This window comes from Galeopterus variegatus, unplaced genomic scaffold, assembly GCF_000696425.1.
Source record: "Galeopterus variegatus unplaced genomic scaffold, G_variegatus-3.0.2 Scaffold3363, whole genome shotgun sequence".
Classification (NCBI taxonomy): Eukaryota; Metazoa; Chordata; class Mammalia; order Dermoptera; family Cynocephalidae; genus Galeopterus; species Galeopterus variegatus.
This window is the reverse complement of record NW_007729474.1, coordinates 24087-41674: the sequence shown is the minus strand read 5'-3', so window position 1 is coordinate 41674 and position 17588 is coordinate 24087. Positions and strand designations below refer to the sequence as shown.

General features: G+C 49.2%; 2 protein-coding genes across 2 annotated transcripts in view; both read right to left on the bottom strand.

The window, feature by feature from the left end:
• Nucleotides 1-5583: 5583 nt before the first annotated feature.
• APOBEC3H (apolipoprotein B mRNA editing enzyme, catalytic polypeptide-like 3H) lies at nucleotides 5584-9969 on the bottom strand. Its single transcript, XM_008584744.1, has 5 exons — nucleotides 9642-9969; nucleotides 8071-8227; nucleotides 7012-7291; nucleotides 6565-6677; nucleotides 5584-6078 (listed from the first exon to the last, which is right to left on the bottom strand). Exons 1-5 carry the CDS (start codon nucleotides 9827-9829, stop codon nucleotides 5989-5991), a joined length of 828 nt encoding a protein of 275 aa, XP_008582966.1. The 5' UTR covers nucleotides 9830-9969; the 3' UTR covers nucleotides 5584-5988.
• Nucleotides 9970-10047: 78 nt separating this feature from the next.
• The window catches only part of LOC103600470 (DNA dC->dU-editing enzyme APOBEC-3F-like), a gene marked incomplete at its 5' end in the record, with an annotated part of 8197 nt that continues 656 nt past the window's right edge, over nucleotides 10048-17588 (bottom strand). The window contains 6 exon segments of the mRNA XM_008584749.1: nucleotides 10048-10347; nucleotides 10439-10541; nucleotides 10726-10961; nucleotides 14439-14485; nucleotides 14488-14553; nucleotides 14773-15052. Coding sequence (XP_008582971.1) covers nucleotides 10243-10347; nucleotides 10439-10541; nucleotides 10726-10961; nucleotides 14439-14485; nucleotides 14488-14553; nucleotides 14773-15052 — 837 coding nt within the window.

The window sequence follows — 17588 nt, the reverse complement described above, 5'->3', positions numbered from 1 at the left end:
CCCGCCGGTGCCAACACCCAAGCCCACCCACGCCAAACCTCAGCCAGTCACAGGTCAAGGCTCACCTCCTGCCTAGCCCTGTCCAATCAGCTACCGCCCCGTCCACCCCCTATCCAAACCCAGAACGCAGCTCCCTATAAATATACGCGCAGTCCTTGAATAAAGTGGAACTTCTCTGGCGAACTGTCAGCTCGGGTCCTGTCGTCTTATCAGCTCGGGTCCGTGCGCCCTTTCACCAACGTTCAACTATTTGTCTGTCTGCCTATTTTTCTCTCTATCTATTTTGCTACCTATTTTTCTATTTATCTATCAACTATCTACCTACTTATCTGCTCCTGAGACCTGAAAGTTTAGCTCCTTCTCATGTTTTAATACTTTTTTTAACCTGGCTATTTTCAGTTATTAATGCTTCTGTATATTAATATAGAGTTTGTTTTTTGTTTTTTGCTTTCACCTCTTTTTAATTTTAATTGTGGTTAAAAAAAACCCACACAGTATATAATTTACCCTCTTAACTATTTTTAAGTGTATAGTTCAGTATTGTTAACTGTATTCACACTGTTGTGTAACAGATCTCTAGAACTTTTTCATCTTGCAAAACCAAATCTCTATATCCATTGAACGATAACTCCCAGGTTCTCTCTCCTCCAGCCCCCAGCAACCATCATTCTACTTTCTGTTTCATTGATTTCAATTACTGTAAATATCTCATATAAGTGAAACTATGCAGATTTGTCTTTTTGTGTGATTGGCTTTGTAGAGCTAGGGCTGGGTCTGAAGTTCACAGAGCCCTTGAGCCCGTTCACAAACCCTTCACACGCAGGTCTGTGAGCGATGTTACCGACAAAAAGGTCCTTGGAGCCTTGGTTGAAGAAGGAATAGTCTTTATTCAGCACACACACATCTAATACCTAGGCAGTCCAAAGAGAAATTCAGAAACTCTACTGCTACCGGCAAAGTCCAAAGACAAACTGAAACTGAGCAGCTGCCAGCAGAGTTAACATTCTCTATTGTTAGACATGAGCTCTCCTGAGCTCTCTGCTGCCAGCCTGTTTCACAAACTCAAGAACACACAAAAGCAATTAACTAGAAAGATACATGGGTGCACATGCACACCAACTCCACCCACAAATAACTTGTTTACAAGAAATGTCCAGGGAGCCTGACTAAATTATCCTATTTTCCCCACAGGCTTATTTAACTTTGCATGAGGCTCATCTATTTTGTGGTGTGTGACAGAATTTCCTTCTTTTTAAAGGTTCAGTAATATTCCGTTGTATGCATATATCACATTCTCACCAGCAGGGCAGAAGGGTTCTAATTTCTCCACATCCTCACCAACACTTGTTATTTTCTTTTAGGTTTTTGGGGTTTTTTGACAGTGGCCATCCTAATGGGTGTGAGGTGAAATCTCATTGTGGTTTTGATTTTGCATTTTAGCATCTTTTCCTATGCTTATTGGTAAAATGCAAAATCAAAACCACAATGAGTTATCACCTCACACCCATTAGGACGGCCTGGGAGTTCAATGGATATAGAGGTTTGGTTTTGCAAGATGAAAAAGTTCTAGATCTGTTACACAACAGTGTGAATACAGTTAACAATACTGAACTGTACACTTAAAAATAGTTAAGAGGGTAAATTATACACTATGTGGGGTTCTCTTTTAACCATAATTAAAAATTAAAGAGAGGTGAAAGCAAAAAACAAAAACCAAACTCTGTATTAATATATAGAAGATGTCTTTCCTTTTGTTTGCATCTTCTTCAATTTCTTTCAACAGTGTTTTATAGTTTTCCATGTATAGGTCTTTTGCTTCCTTGGTTAAGTTTATTTGTAAGCATTTTATTATTTTTGATTATTTTGTAAATGGCATTCTTTTCTTAGTTTCCTTCTTGGATCATTTATTGTTAGTGTGTAAAATGCAACTGGTTTTTGTGTGTTAATTAGATTATAATTTTTATGGCTATTTTAAGTGTAATATTTCTCCCTTTTCTATTTTTAGGTGATTATCAGTAGGATAGAGAAAAATGTTTAATTTATTCATTTTTTATTCAGCCCTCTTATTTACTCTGAGTTTTATTTTTTTTAAATCTAGTGTCTTGGGTTTGGAAAGTATAAAATTGTCAACAACAACAGAAGAAAGTTTATATCTTCTTTTCCAATATTTACACTAATTATGAAATATCTTTGTTTGTTATATTTATTAGACCTTAAAGACAATGTTGAATAAATGGTCATAGGCACCAACCCTGTCATGCTCCTGATTTAGTTGAAGTGATCTTAATATTTTGCCACTTATAATAATATTTACTGCTGTCTTTCTCATAAAAGTATTTTCCTATACTTCAGTATTATTTTTACTTCCATTTTACTTAGTATTTTAATGATGGTTGACTCTTATGAAGTTCTTTTCAGCATCTATTAATATGATCACATGGTTTTTCTTCTTTAGTCTGTTGTGTAATGGTTATGTTGATCAGTTTACTAATATAGAGCAATACTTGCATTTTTGGAATAAATATGCTATGGTTTGAACGTGTCCCACAAAACGCATGTATTGGAGACTTAATCCCCAATGCAACAGTGTTGGGAGTTGGGGCCTAATGTGAGGTGATTAGGCCAAGAAAGCTTCCCCCTCATAAATGGATGGATACCATTATTGTGGGAGGGGTTCGTTATAGAAGGGTGAATTCGGTCCCCTTTTCTCTCTCCCTCTCTCTGCTTTTCTGCCATGGGATGATGCGGCAAGAAGGTCCTCACCAGATGCTGGTGCCTTGATCTTGGACAGTCGGCATCCAGAATTGTGATCCGATAAATTTTTGTTCATTATAAATTACCCAGTCTGTGGCATTCTGTTACAGCAGCACAAAATGGACAAAGACAGAAAACATCATTCTCTGAATACACTGTTGAATCTATTTGTAAATATTTTATTTATAATTTTAGTATCTATATTTATGAGATGACTCATGAGATTTAGTATTCTCTCTTTTTTCGGTACAATATTTATTAGGTTTTTGTATTAAGGCTTTCTCTTCACAGTATGAATTGGGGGAATTTTTCATATTTTTCTATAGCTTGTAATCTTTCATTGACATTGAGATTATATATTTGTCAAGGATTTGATAGAAAGATTGTGAATACGCTTGGCCCTGGTACACTTACATTTGTTTTTAGTGATAGATCTTTAATTATCTTCCTAATTTACTCCATGATAATAGATCTATACAAGTCTTCTATTTCTTTTTTTTTTTTCTTTTTGTCTTTTTCCGTGTCCGGCAACGGATCACAACCCTCAGTGTCGCCCCCGTACCGGACCGGGACCGGCAACGGGATCGCAGCCCTCGGTGTTGCTCCCGCGCCTCGCTCAGCCAGTGAGCGGGAACCCGTCTGTATGTGGGATCCGAACCCTCAGCGGGAGCGCCGCTGCGCTTCCCAAGCGGTGCACTATAGCAGTGCGCCACCGGGCCGGCCCCTAAGTTTTCTATTTCTTTTTGGTCAATTTTGGTAATTTATATTTTGCTAGAAAATTATTCATTTCCTCAAAGTTTTTAAAATTCTTTCCTTAAATTTGTGTGCAATATTCTCTTATAATTTGTCCAGTCTTTCCTATATCAGGGTTGTATTTCTTTTCTTACGCCTTGTATGTATTTTTGCTGGTTTTTTTTTTTTTTTTTTTTTTTTTTTTTAATCAGGTTCTTTCTGGATTTATCTCCTTTCTTGGTCTTTTCAAGGAACACATCTTGTTATTTATTTGTCCTTCTAACATTTAAAAATTTCTAATTAATTTCAACTTTGATCTTTATTAATCTTCCACTTCTGGTTTCTTTCATTGCTTTCCTAATTTCTTAAAATAATTAATAAAGTACTATATTTATCTTTCTGTTTTATAATAAAAACATTTAGCCTATTCATTTTTTTCAGAGTATAGCTTTTCCCATGTCTTGTAGACTTGGATTTAAAATTATATCAGTTAGAACACATTTGGCTGTAAACAGCAGGATACCTGACTAATAGTGACTTAACAATTTCATCAAAGACTCATGTTTTTTCTGGTGTTTTGCTCATCATCCTCACCACCTTGGCTTTTTGTACATGTGCTCATCATTGCAAGATAACAGCCACAGTTCCAGACATCATATGCTCTATCCTATTCATGGGCAGGAAAAACAAAGGATGGGACAATGCAATTCAACCCTCTTTCTTAAAATGTCTTTTTTAAAAAAAAAAAATCAGAACACTTTCCTAGAAGACATTTTCTTACATTGATTGGTTATAATTGGGTCACATGGCCACTCTTAGTTTCAAGAGTGGCTAAAAAGTATCTGACAGAGGGAAAGGATTGCATGACAGACTTAGGCCAATCATCATGCATCCCCTGGGCTACAAACAGTGGGCTATTCAATACTGTTTGGTTAGATACCCCAGGCTCCAACCAACTTGGGGGTTCTAATAGATTTGCCTTCATGTATTTGGTTGCTATGTTGTTTGGTACATACAAGTTTGTGATTGTTACATCTTATTCTTCAATTTTTCCCTTATCATTACATTAAGTCCCTCTTTAACCTGTTGGATGCCTTAAACTTCACCTTGTAAACTATTGCCTCTCTTGCTTTCTTTTTAAATTTTAATTTACCTGATATCTCTCTGTTCATTCCTTTATTTTCAACTTATTTTGTTTGTTTCTTTTTTTTTTAAGAGAGTTTCTTGTAAGTAGCATGGAAAAATTTATTCTGTTTGCATTTAGAGTAATACACTTGATTTTCTTGCTTCATCTTATGCTATTCATTATCTGTTGTAACTTGTTTCCTCCTCACTTTCCTTTCCTTTGTTTTTATCAGGGCGTTGGCCGTAGAGGTGGCCAAGGCAGAGGTTCTGTGCTGGTATCCAGCATCCAGCTGTGGTTGATGTGGGTAGAGCAGTGCTGTCTTCACCAGATCAGCTTTGCAGCATAGTTTGGGGGATCCTTCCTGGCTTTGAAGCCTCTGAATTTAGTCCTCCATCTTTCTTAGAGATTCAGTGTGCTACCCAACATCTTTTTTTCTCTTATTTAATTAGCCAAAATTGGTGTTTGTTGCTTCAACTAAGAACACTGAGTAGCACAGTTCCAAGTTTTTTGTTTCTTTCCAATCAATTTTATGGGGCACCTCTGCTCAATAGAGTTTTACCTTATTTATTTAGACATATATTAGATACTGAGAAGGGGCAGAGGATACTTAGACCACAAAATAATTAAACTATTTTAGATTCAACAAGAAATTTTCCAGTACATTTTCTTCTTGGAGATGTAGAATAAAATCCTTTATGCTAATTTTTATGAGAGAAAGACCTGATTCCCCTCTTAGAAAGTAACCCAATGTCTTACTCCATTTGTGCTACTGTAGCAAAACACCACACTGGGAGATTTATAAACAATAGAAATTTATTTCTCACAGTTCTGGAAAATGGGAAGTCCAAAATCACCAGCAGGTTTGGTTGTCTGGTGAGAGATGCTCTCTGCTTCCAGGATGGCACCATGTTCTCCCAGAGGGGAGAAATGCTGTGTTCTCATATGGTGGCAGGTGGAAGAGCAAGCTGGCCAAATGCTGTGTGAAGCCTCTCTTATAAGGGTCTCAATCCCATTCACAAGGGAGGAGTCCTCATGGCCCAGTCACCTCTTAAAGCCCCACCTCTTAACACCGCAACATCTTAACGCCGCAACATCTTAACGCCGCAACATCTTAATATACTGGCAACATCTGAATTTTGGAGGGGACACATTCAAACCATAGTGCTCAGGTTTTACAGACTTTGAAATTATTTTTACAATTATAAAATTATTTGCCCACTTATAAAACAAAAGAAAACAGAAATGAATGAAGGAGAAAGAAGGGTCTTCTGGACTTGGGTCAGAGCCAGGTTTGGGGTGAGGGACAAGTATGTGGAGCCTGCTTCGTGTTCATAAGGGCCAGCAATTTATGAGGCAATGAGATGCTCCAGGGACAGTCATCTTGAGTCACTCGCTGATGAGGAGGGTGATGGGGATCCAAGTTGCAAATTTCTGAAGTCATCCGTTAAAACATTGACATTCCAGGACTGTTGAGAAAGAAAAGGCAATTAGGAAACTCAACTGGTGAGAAGCTGCAGGAGGAAGGGAGGGAGAGGTGGTGATGAGAACCCGGGGAGAGAGAGGAGAGGCCCAGGAGGCCCAGGGAGGCCTTGACAGGAACGGAGGTGAGAGCATCTACAAAAAGGGAGAGAAAGGAGGAGCTGGGAGCCCCTGGCAGCAGAGGAAAGTGAGAAAGAGTGTTGCGAGAAGAGAGCAAGGTGTGGGGGAGCACGGGGAGAGCGGGAGGAGAGGAGGGGCGGCTCTACAAAAAGGGAGAGAAAGGAGGAGCTGGGAGCCCCTGGCAGCAGAGGAAAGTGAGAAAGGGTGTTGCGAGAAGAGAGCAAGGTGTGGGGGAGCACGGGGAGAGCGGGAGGAGAGGAGGGGCGGCAGGTCAGCGGCTGGGCGGGCAGGCATGGGACAGGCGTGGGGCAGGCGTGGGGCGGGCCGGGGCTGCTGCAGGGACAGCTTCTCACTCTCAGGATCCTCTCGAGCCGTTGGCTTATGCTGTTGCTGTATTGCTCCAGATTCTCCCATTCCTCAAAGGGCCTTTCCTCATCCACAAAGTTTCTCCAGCAGTCAGTAAACTCTGAGATGGAAGAGGGGGAACCAGTCAGGCCCCAGGGCAGGCGCCGCAGGGCCAGGCTCCCCCCACCCCCCAGCACTACTCTCTCCCGAGAATCCTTCCTTCCAGGACATACACGGTACTTCAAAAAGCTCGTGGAAAGATTCGTATAATCTTTCAATTCTCTTTTTTTCACAAACTTTTTGAAGTGTCCTCATATCAAATCTTGGGCATCACTGGGCCACCATTCTTCCTTCCTGCTCAGTCCCCAACCTCTGTCCCCCCTACCCTAGGTTTTGCCCTCCTGGAACTGCAAACCCTTCCCTGTCTACTGAGAGCTCTGGTCTCTCCTTCCTACCTGGGAGTTTCATGACATCCACTGGGACGTTGGATTTACACAGAAGTTGCAGCCCCTCCTGATGCTTCTTGCGCCAGTGGCAGTACAGGCGGGAGGTGAAGATCCGCAGTCTCAAGCGGGGGTGATCGTGATGGTGGTGGTTTATGAACTCAACCAGTTCCCGGGCACAGGAGGGGCAGGGGCTCCACGTGAGATAGCAGGTGATTTCGTAGCTCTCGGCTGGGTCCAGCCTCATTGACCGGATCTTGTCAATAAAGCGAATTTCTGCATGGCGACGTTTCTGGAGAGGGTTCCAGACAGAGAAGGAAGGGTTAGAAGGCAAAGGCCAGAGGTCATGTGACTGAGGGCAGGGTTGGAGTGAGGGGCACCATCCTGTAAACTTTCTAGTGTGAGCCTCGCCTCGCCTCGCACAGGGAAAGAATCTCTTTCCTGCCTTCCTTCCTTCATGTAGCCCTTCACTCACTCACTCGTGCACTAACTCAACATTCCCAAAGCCCCCAGGAATCCCAGTGCCCAGGGAAGGAGACAGTGGCAAACGGACACCACCTCCACGCACAGTCGTGGCTGCCCTGTGGACCTCGCCTCTGGAACTTGTCCAGGAGTTGTCTGAAAGGTGTTCCAGCCTGGGGATCCTAAGGCACAGTCCGGGGTGGGAAGGCAGAGGGATGGGGCAGGGTGGGAGACGGCAGGGCAGAAGGCAGGTGCAGATTGCGTAGGTGGAGTTAGGAGCTCAGAACTAGGAATAGCATCTTGTTTTTCTGCACTGCAGTGACTGAGCTGAGATGGGGAGGATGAGTGAACGTGAACTTCTCAAAGAGGGGCAGAGAGAGCGTTCTATGGAGGAATGGCTTCTGTGGAGGTCCAGGGATGGGACAGAATGTGGACAGTCCCAGGGAAGCTGGGCTGCTCAGAGCCAGCTAAGCCACTGCCAGGCAGGGAGCTCAGGAAATCACAGAGGGATTAAGTGGCAGTTGAGGAACTGCTAGGCTTGCATTACATGTGTTTTCCCTGCACGTTGGAGGGGGTAACTGCCCTGTGCCAGTAGAGCAAGTCTGGCACCTTGTTTTGAAAGCAGCCTTTGTCGAGTGTGGGGCCATTGAGCAGCTTCAGCTGGTAGCACAAGTAGGTCTTCCTCCGGTAGTAGGGCTTTTTGACCCGGTGCTGGTTGTTAAACTGTTTGCTGAATACATCTTCCTTCAGCCACCTCATTGTGTTTCTGTGCAGCAGGAAGGAGAAAATCAAAGAAACAGAGAGAATCATCTGGAGTTACCCAACTCCGTGGGTTCACTTGGGCCCCTGGGGGAAGGTGAGGGAGGGTCTCCTCTTTCCTTGCTGGCAGCAGGAAGAGGGTGAGCTCTGTCTCCCACCTTGCATGCTGCCTGCCACCCTCCCACCAGGTGGATCCCGGCCCTTGGCACTGTCCTGCCAGGGTGGGTGGGGAGCCCCTCCCGAGGAACTGTGGGTGCACCCTCCCCTTGGACAATGACACACTCTCCTGGGCTCAGAGCCTCTGCTCTGTGCCGCTCATACACTTTTGTCCCGAGCCTCAGACCCTTCCTCCCAACCTCCAGCTGGACAGTCCCTCCTGGGGATCCCAGAGGCCTCTCGACCCCAACATGTCCAATGCCAGGAACCTTCTCTTTGGAGAATGGTGGATGGGAACTGGTGTTTCCTCTAACTCTGTGCTCTTTGCTTAGGAGCGTGTGTAACCATCTTGTCTGCACAATGAGCACTGAGGTGGGTGAACAGGAAAACTGTTGTCACCAACAGAGGACTTTTGGCTGGAGAATGTACATAGATTTTTCTCCCCCTAATTGTGATCACACTCTATATAGGGTGTTCAATTTTGTGTCTTACTTTGTTTCATTTAATACGATATTGCAAAGTGACCTGGCACAGTTGGGCACGCAGAACCACTGCATTCTTTTTGATAAATGCTGTTGGTTTTGTCTTTTTTTTTTTTTTTTCGTGTCCGGCAACGGATTGCAACCCTCGGTGTTGCCCCCGCTCCTCGCTCAGCCAGTGAGCGGGAACTGGTCTGTATGTGGGATCCGAACCCTCGGCAGGAGTGCCGCCGTGCTCCCAAGCGGCGCACTGTAGCAGTGCGCCACCGGGCCGGCCCAATGCTGTTGGTTTTGCACAGATAGAAGTAGGTTGACAGAACTGGGAGCCTTCCTCCACTCCACAGGGAAGGCCACTGAAGGCACGCTTTGGCCAGAGCCCCACGGCTTGTGGACATTTATGATTAAGTGGATACCAGACAGTCTTGACAGCTGCGTGGGAAGCTCAGTGGAACCCAGCTTTCTGTCTTTCTGGACACTGCGACAACACCTTGTGTGAACATATTACCCAAGGCAAATGTGACCTGGCTGACCATTGAGTGAGGCTCAGGTGACCATGGACGCTCACAATGTATATCTGGACACAGGAATTAGGCTGAGGTTGCTATTCCTCAGGGCACTGACCACGGGGCCTAGTTGATTTCCATATCCTGTGACTGCAAGGCCAGAAGCTTCTCCCCCAGCTTTCCAGCCATCTCATGAAACACACTAATTCCACCAACAAAAAACCATTTCTAACATCTGTTATGTTAATTAACAAAGCCACTAAGTTCATCAGTGGAAACCTACTTCTGACATCCCTTTATGCCAATTAGTAAAACTTCAGGTGCATTTGGAGGAAGATTGCTGAAGAGCTGGTGGACGCCATCTCTGGACTGTGGCCTTGGATTAATGACCAGCGACTCCACCTGAAGTGGCAGCTCCCAAACAGGGCAACTAGCCGCCCTCAGCATGAGGCTTAAAACAAAAACACCCATTCATAGCACATGTGGGATGACCAACTCTGCCCCATCTGCCTGGGATCTCCACAGTTTTAGTCCAGAAGTTCCCACATCTGGGAAATCCCACAGTCCTGGGCAAACCAAGCCAATCAAGGCTGAAACATTTCAAATTTTAGACGGTCACAATATCGTAATAGCACAAATGTTGAATCTTGACCTTGAATAGTTAAAAGTGTAGGTATGAGAGAAACCACTTTTAAGAATTATTTAAAGACCAATTTAATTTCTGTTTCACACTGGTAGTGTCTTCATGGGAAACAAGTTATCTTTTGTCCTGCATAGAGTTTTTCCTCCACAGAGCAAAAATTAGAACATTCTTTGCAAAATTATACAAGTCTTTTAAATAAAATGTATAAACATATCTTTGGAGATGACTCCAGTCGTTGCAATCACCCTTCAACCTGAAGTCTGCAACTGAGCTTGAACAGAGAGCTTTCAGAAGACCCAGCAGCTGTACCCACGGGTGGCTGTGCCCACAGAACATGTCCAGGGACCTAGAAACACAGGATGTAGAGAAGCAGGAGGCTTCTGCTGAGGCAGAGCCTGAGCACAGAGGGGGCTGGGTGGGAACAGTGGGCAGAGTACCTGGTCCCTGCAGCCCGGCTGCAACTCCTTGTGGACTTGTCCAAGCTCTCCCTTTGAAACGGGCGCCCTGGCTCCGCTTCTCTCAGGCAAGGCCACTCTTAGCCTTGGGTAAGTCTTTTGTCTGTGACTGTCCTCCTGCAGCAGAGGCCACATCCTCTCCCTGCCACAGTTGGGCGATCACCCCTGATCACCTCACCGATCACATCACCAGGGTGGGAGGGCCCGGGGTTGATTTTACTTCCCTGGGCTCCGACTCACCTTCTCTCCTCTCAGTCCCTCCCACATACCTGATGTGTGGAGTCTGGACACAGCCTCCTTGGCTGGCTTGTCTCAGCTCTGCCTTTTTGTCATGGGCACTCAGGCTCCATTTCCTGTTTTGGGAGACCTCCCAGGGACATCTGAGTGGAGGCCCCACCTTCTTCCTGGGGTGGGAGGGCCTGCAGGGTTTGGCTTCCTCTGCCTCTGGCCCATCTTCTCTCCTTCCGGCTTGGCAGAGCAGGGCCTCTGATGGAGGCAGGCCCCTCTGTGCAGCAGGACCCAAGGGAATTGCAAAAGGAAAGAGGAAGTAATTGCCATCAGGGAGAGGGTATAGACCTGGGGTGGGAGAGCAGACAGGTGCCCCTGCCCATTGGACAGGGCAGGCTGGAGCCCTCTCCATACCGCCCCTACTTGGCCCTTATTTGTCATTCAGCCTTCTGGCAGGACTCTGGGCAGGATGCGAAGGGAGGGCTGGGCATCAGTGCACAGGACTTCATCTCCAGCCCTGGAGAAGGCAGGTGTGTTGAGCAGATCCTGGGCCCTAACCTCTTCCCCAGTCCCTCAATAGCTCTGAGAGGGGAGGATCATGATCCTGACATCTCAGAGGAGGTCCCAAGCACAGAGAGGCTAAGATACTCTCTCAAGGTTACACAGCAAACAAATGGCAGAGCTGGATGGCCTGTTTCCCTTCCCCATGCCCAGCTCCTTCCAGGTTCCTCATTGTTCCCTGGAAAGCCGAGGAGAGGTGACACAGGTTGTGGGGCTTGCTGTCAGCAAAGGGCCTTCCAGGTCAGGGATTCCAGGAGGACTTCAGGTTTGCCTACTTCTGGGAAGCTATCTGCTTGCTTTGGCATGTATCCACCAAGCACCATCCGATAAAGAAAACACGGGGTATGTTGTGAAAGTTGAATCCTAAGGGAGAACTTCGAGCAGCACTCGGTCACCTCAGAGTCCAGATTTCAAAGATGAACCCCAAATGAACCTTTCCCAGCTTGTCCCTCTCCACTCCCCACTTCACATACATCCTGTCCCCCAGGCCCTAGGATGGCCCCTGGGGTAACAGGAGCTCGGGCAGAAGTTTAGAGGATCCATGGAAATGTCACTGGAGTCAGGTCTGGCTGCCCACCCCCTTGAAATGGAAAGAAAAAACTCAGAAGTCAAATGGTTGGTGTTAGAAAAGCAGATGTATTCAGCTGAAGGAGATGGCAGGCTATCCCATCTCAAAGGTTTACATTTACTGAGGGGTTTTTAAAGGAAGCGTTGAGGGAATGGAATGTGGGAGGTGAAAAGCAGGAGAGCAGATGTGAGCTACGAGGGGTCCGTTTCTATGGGTCTGGTACAAGGTCTTGCCAAGGCCTCTCTGGTTTCTGTTCTCATCTTCGCTGTTATCTCAGGACCCTGCAAGATTTTGGTTTGCGCCAGTGCACTTGGCTAGTGCCCAAGGTCAGCTTCAGCCATTTGGCCTTGATCATTTGTCAAAACTCCACAAGTCTCAAAGAAAGAACTGTTAGCTTTGCAAAGAAGTAATTAGCTTCTCAGCCTTATTTTCCTACTTCGTGAGCGAGATAAGAAAGTCAGGGGATGGGAACAGAGTGGAGAGTAAAAAACTGTCCTTTTAAAAATCCTCCCCCCTCTGCAGCCCAGGCAGCTTTAGGTCCCAACATGGCTTCAGTCTTGCTCACTCCAATAGAAATGACGTCTCCTCCACTTCCATCTGTCTTAATGTCCTGGGAGCACAGCCCATGGAAGACTCCAGAATAAGCCGAGCCATTTCAGGGAGAGATCAGATCTGCTCACTGGGATGTTTGTCCTAACCTGAGAAGCAGGAAGGTGGAACCTTTGCTGGCCTTTCCTACAGAAGCGTTCCTGCTGCCGGGAACTAGCCAATGTCTGTGAGCAGAGACCTAAAAGGTGTGAGCCTTCTGGGAAGGGTGCTGTGCCTGGAGTGTGCCCAGCTTGGAGGACGCGTCCTGGAGGATCCGTGGGTCTCTAAGACTGGGTCTGCTGAGTTCTTTTTCTCCAGGAGGAGGACACAGTCCGGCCTGTCCCCTTTGGCCCATGTTGATGACCGAGACAATCAAGGAGTGCACCGTCCAGATCTCTGCCCTCCATGCTTTGCTCCTCGCAGGAAATTCCAAACAGAGAGAGCATCAGGACAGACGTGCTGAAGCAGCCAGAGGGATCCCCCAGATCCTGCCCTCAGGAACCACGGCCCGGGCCCCAGCATCATGGGGCCAGGGAGGGACAGTGTCTGGTGCCTCCCATTCATTCCCCCCAGAGGCCCTGGCTGAGGCAGGAGCGGCAGGTGGGGGTGAGGCCCGAGAATGTCCACAGTGATTCTGAGTGCGCTGCACGCTCAGTGCTTCCTTCTGCTCTTCCACCTTCCACGTTTGCCTGCCCAGACTTGCACCATCAGGCTGAACTCCTGCTTCCTCTTGTCCTGAGTCATGGAAGAGCAGCGGCTGGCATCCTGGGCCACCCTGCCTGGACCCTCCCCTGAGCTTGTGCACAACTCCCTTCACCTTGGGGTTCGCTTCTGAGGTCCAGGACCCAGGGGTTCGCTGCTGCTTCACCTTGAGGCCCGCACTGCCTTTTCTCTGTCCCATTTGGGCCTTGGGGGCCCGTCTTATGTTCTATTCTGCTTTTTGGAAAAGCTCACACAGTCTCCGGCCTCATGTTATTTCCTAAAATCTTACTTAAGTATGAACGTAACCACTGGACGTGTTCCTGCGGCTCCCCCTGCAGCACCCTCCCCAGGCTGCAGCCCACGCCAGCTGCTTCTCTGGGAGGGCTGGGGGTGAAGGAGAGTGACGGGCTGGGGACTCCAGGGACAGCAGGGGTGGATGGAAGGGGTGGCAGCATCAGGTGAGGGGTCACCCAGGAGGTCAACCCACAGAACAAAGACTGCTGCCCTCCCCACCCAGGCTCGGCCACAAAGGCCCTCGGTCACTGTCACGGGCTGGATTGGGTCCCCCCAATGCGTGTGTGGAAGCCCTAACCCCGGTACCTGAGGGGATGAGAGCACTTGGAGACACACACTTTAAAGGGTGACAAGTTAAAGTGAGGCCGATGGTGTGTCCTGACCAGACCTGACCGGTGTCTTACAACAAGAGGCAATCAGGACACAGAGAGACACGGGGGACGTGTGCGTACAGAGGAGAGACCATGTGAGGACACAGAGAGAGGGCGGCCCTCTGCAAGCCAGGAAGAGGGGCCTCAGGAGAAGCGACCTGCTGAGTCCCTGATCGTGGACATCCAGCCTCCAGAACCGGGAGAAGTCACTCGCTGGTGACTGGTGCCTGGTCTCGGGCGCTTATTAAGGCAGCCCTGGCAGCTACGGGTCACCTTCACGGAGGAGGTGCCTTCTCTGATAAGTCAAGGCTGCCTCGCAGGGTATTTCTCAAAGCTTCTGATTTTCATGCTTATGTGTTTTTGTGCCCGTTTGTGTTCAGTGTAACACAAGATTCGGTTGCTCTGTCGTGATGGCAGGAGCCAGGTTAGGGGGGCTCTGAGGCTGGGGGGAAGGAGACGTTGGGCTGCATGGAGGTGGCTCCGCAGGGAGAAAGGGGTCTTTTCCAGGAGGGGCCCAGGGAAGCAGGGAGGAGACGGTGAGGGGGGAGCAGCCCAGGGCCGGCCAGGCAGGAGGCCAGGCAGGGAGGGGAGCTGGTCAGAGTGGAGGGAAGGCCTGAGGGGTCGAGCCGAGGTGACAGGGGGAGGCGAGGAGCCCCAGGAAGCCCCTCACCTGAGAATGTCCCCCAGCATGGAGTTCAGGAAGTGAAAATTTGTCGTCAGTTTCTTCCAAGGCTTGAAGGGCATTCCCTGGTTGTACACAAACTCTTCCCAGCAGCTTTGAAATTCTGAAATAGAAGAGGCAGGAAGCAGCCAGGGCTGAGCGGGCCCTTCTCCCTGACCTCCGGGCTGCCCTCCCTGGGGCCTGTCTTCTGGCGGCCAGTTGGAATCAGGGCTGGCTCCATCCTGTGCGGCTGCCCTGGGGCCCTCATCCTGCGGGCATCGCACACCTGCCCTCCCTCACCCTGGCCCCTCCCAAAGCCCAGAAGCCCGCCCCCACTTCTCACCTTGGAAGGACATGACGTTCACCTGGGCCCCTTCCCAGCACAGCCTGCGAAGCCCCTGCCTGTATTCTGATTCCCAAAAGTAGTAGAGGCGGGCGGTGAAGATGGTCAGCGTCACGTTTCTGTGCCTGGCCAGGAAGTCGGCCACCTGTTCTGCACACTTGCAGCATGGGCTCCAGGATATGTACCAGGTGACCAAGTAGTGCTTGTCATGGGACAGCACGTTGTTGAAGAACCAAGAGAGGAAGCACAATTCTGCATGGCGGGGAGGACAGGGATAGACCTGGGAGAAGTGGAGAAGGAAAGAGAAGCTCTTGGGTGGGGAGCAGGCAGCAGGGCAGGTGCAGGGAGAGGGGAGCAGGCCACAGGGCAGGTGCAGGGAGAGGGGAGCAGGCGTCGGGGCAGGTGCAGGGAGAGGGGAGCAGACCACGGGGCAGGTGCAGGGAGAGGGGAGCAGGCAGCGGGGCAGGTGCAGGGAGAGGGGAGCAGGCAATGGGGCAGGAGCCCCAGGGTGTGTTATTCACTGATGATCCCTTTCTCCTTTCCCCTGCCATGGTTTGGATGTTTGTCCCCTCAAAACTTATGATCAAATTGAAGTGCCATTGGAATGGTATTAAGAGGTGAAACCTTTTAAGAGGTGATTAGGCCATGAGAGCTCCTCCCTTGGGTGGGGTCGGTGCTGTTCTACAAGAGCGAGTTCAGCCCCCTCCTGCCCCCTCTTGCCCCCTGGCCTTCAGCCCTGTCATGATGCAGCAAGAAGGCCCTCGCCAGGGCTAGGTGCAGGGAGAGGGGGGCAGGCAGCAGGGCAGGTGCAGGGAGAGGGGGGCAGGCAGCAGGGCAGGTGCAGGGAGAGGGGGGCAGGCAGCAGGGCAGGTGCAGGGAGAGGGGGGCAGGCAGCAGGGCAGGTGCAGGGAGAGGGGGGCAGGCAGCAGGGCAGGTGCAGGGAGAGGGGGGCAGGCAGCAGGGCAGGTGCAGGGAGAGGGGGGCAGGCAGCAGGGCAGGTGCAGGGAGAGGGGGGCAGGCAGCAGGGCAGGTGCAGGGAGAGGGGGGCAGGCAGCAGGGCAGGTGCAGGGAGAGGGGGGCAGGCAGCAGGGCAGGTGCAGGGAGAGGGGAGCAGGCAATGGGGCAGGAGCCCCAGGGTGTGTTATTCACTGATGATCCCTTTCTCCTTTCCCCTGCCATGGTTTGGATGTTTGTCCCCTCAAAACTTATGATCAAATTGAAGTGCCATTGGAATGGTATTAAGAGGTGAAACCTTTAAGAGGTGATTAGGCCATGACAGCTCCTCCCTTGGGTGGGGTCGGTGCTGTTCTACAAGAGCGAGTTCAGCCCCCTCCCGCCCCCTCTTGCCCCCTGGCCTTCAGCCCCGTCATGATGCAGCAAGAAGGCCCTCGCCAGGGCCGGCACCTTGATATTGGACTTTGCAGCCTCCAGAACTGTGAGGCAATACATTTCCGATTACTGGGAGTCACGCAGTCTCAGGAATTCTGCACAGAACCGACTAAGAAGCTCCCTACTCTTCTTTTCTAAGTCGTGCTCCTCCCCCTCATTCGAGGACATTTATTCTAGTGTCCACTCTCCCAGGCACCTGTTCAGCAAGCATTCCGAGCCCTGCTCTGGCCAGTCCCTCAGGACTCAGCCTGGTTCCCGGCCTCCTGTCTGCTGGGGAGGGCTACAGAGCTGCACTGTCCCATGAGGGCCATTGGCCACACGTGGATACTGAGCACTTGAAATGTGGCTCATCTGAAGTGAGACCTGCAGCCTGTAAAATGCACAGCTCATTTCAAAGACTCACAATGCAAATGAAAAGAACATAAACTCTCTCGTGAAGAATGTTGTGTTAATTATATGTTGGAATCATGTTAGGTATTCTGGACTAAATGAATTATTAAAATTAATTTTGCCAGTTTCTGTCAGCTTTGTAAGCTATGGGTCTAGAAAATTGTAAATTACTTGTACGACTGCTACTACATTTTATCGGGTGGCCCTGCTACGGAGCAAGCCTGCCCACCCAGCAATGGCTCCCCCAACACATTCAGAAAAGTCTCCAGCCTGGGTGGAGGAGGACGGCAGGTGTGGGTGCACGTCTGCAGGGGTGGTGAGGGGTGGGCGTGGGCCGCAGGGGCTGGTGCCTGCTCTAGTGGCTGCAGAGGCCGGTCACAGCTGCTGTAGTGGTCACCCAAGGGAGTCCTGTCCATGGCCTCTGAGTAGGCTGGGGTCAACACTGTGTGATAACGCATCCTAGACCAGGAGGAACCAGGGTTGTGGCTGGGCTGGCAGGACCAGCCTGCGGGTCCTAGGGCCAGATAAGGTGTGGGGTGCACAGGATGCCCCAACTTTCCCAGAGGCTCTTCCCTCGAAGACTGCTAGACACCGAGCACAGTTACAAGATTTTGGGAAAAAACCACTCGGAGACTCTGGGCCGTGGCCTCTAAGCAGGGCCTTTTGTGACAAGTCGGGCACCATCATCTGTCAGATTCCACAACAGTCAAGCGGGAACATCAGGGCCAAGGACTGAAGAAATGTTCTGGGAAGAAAACGTACAGTGGGGAGCCCACGTCTGGCATTTTGCTTAATGTGATTTTTTCTGCCATCTCAACTGGCTTAGCGCCCGGCTGCGAAGTGACTTGTCAGGCTGGTACCTGGTTTTTTTTTTTGTCTTTTGTCTTTTTCCGTGTCCGGCAACGGATCGCAACCCTCAGTGTTGCCCCCGTACCGGACCGGGGACCGGCAACAGGATCGCAACCCTCAGTGCTGCTCCCGCACCTCGCTCAGCCAGTGAGCGGGAACCGGTCTGTATGTGGGATCCGAACCGTTGG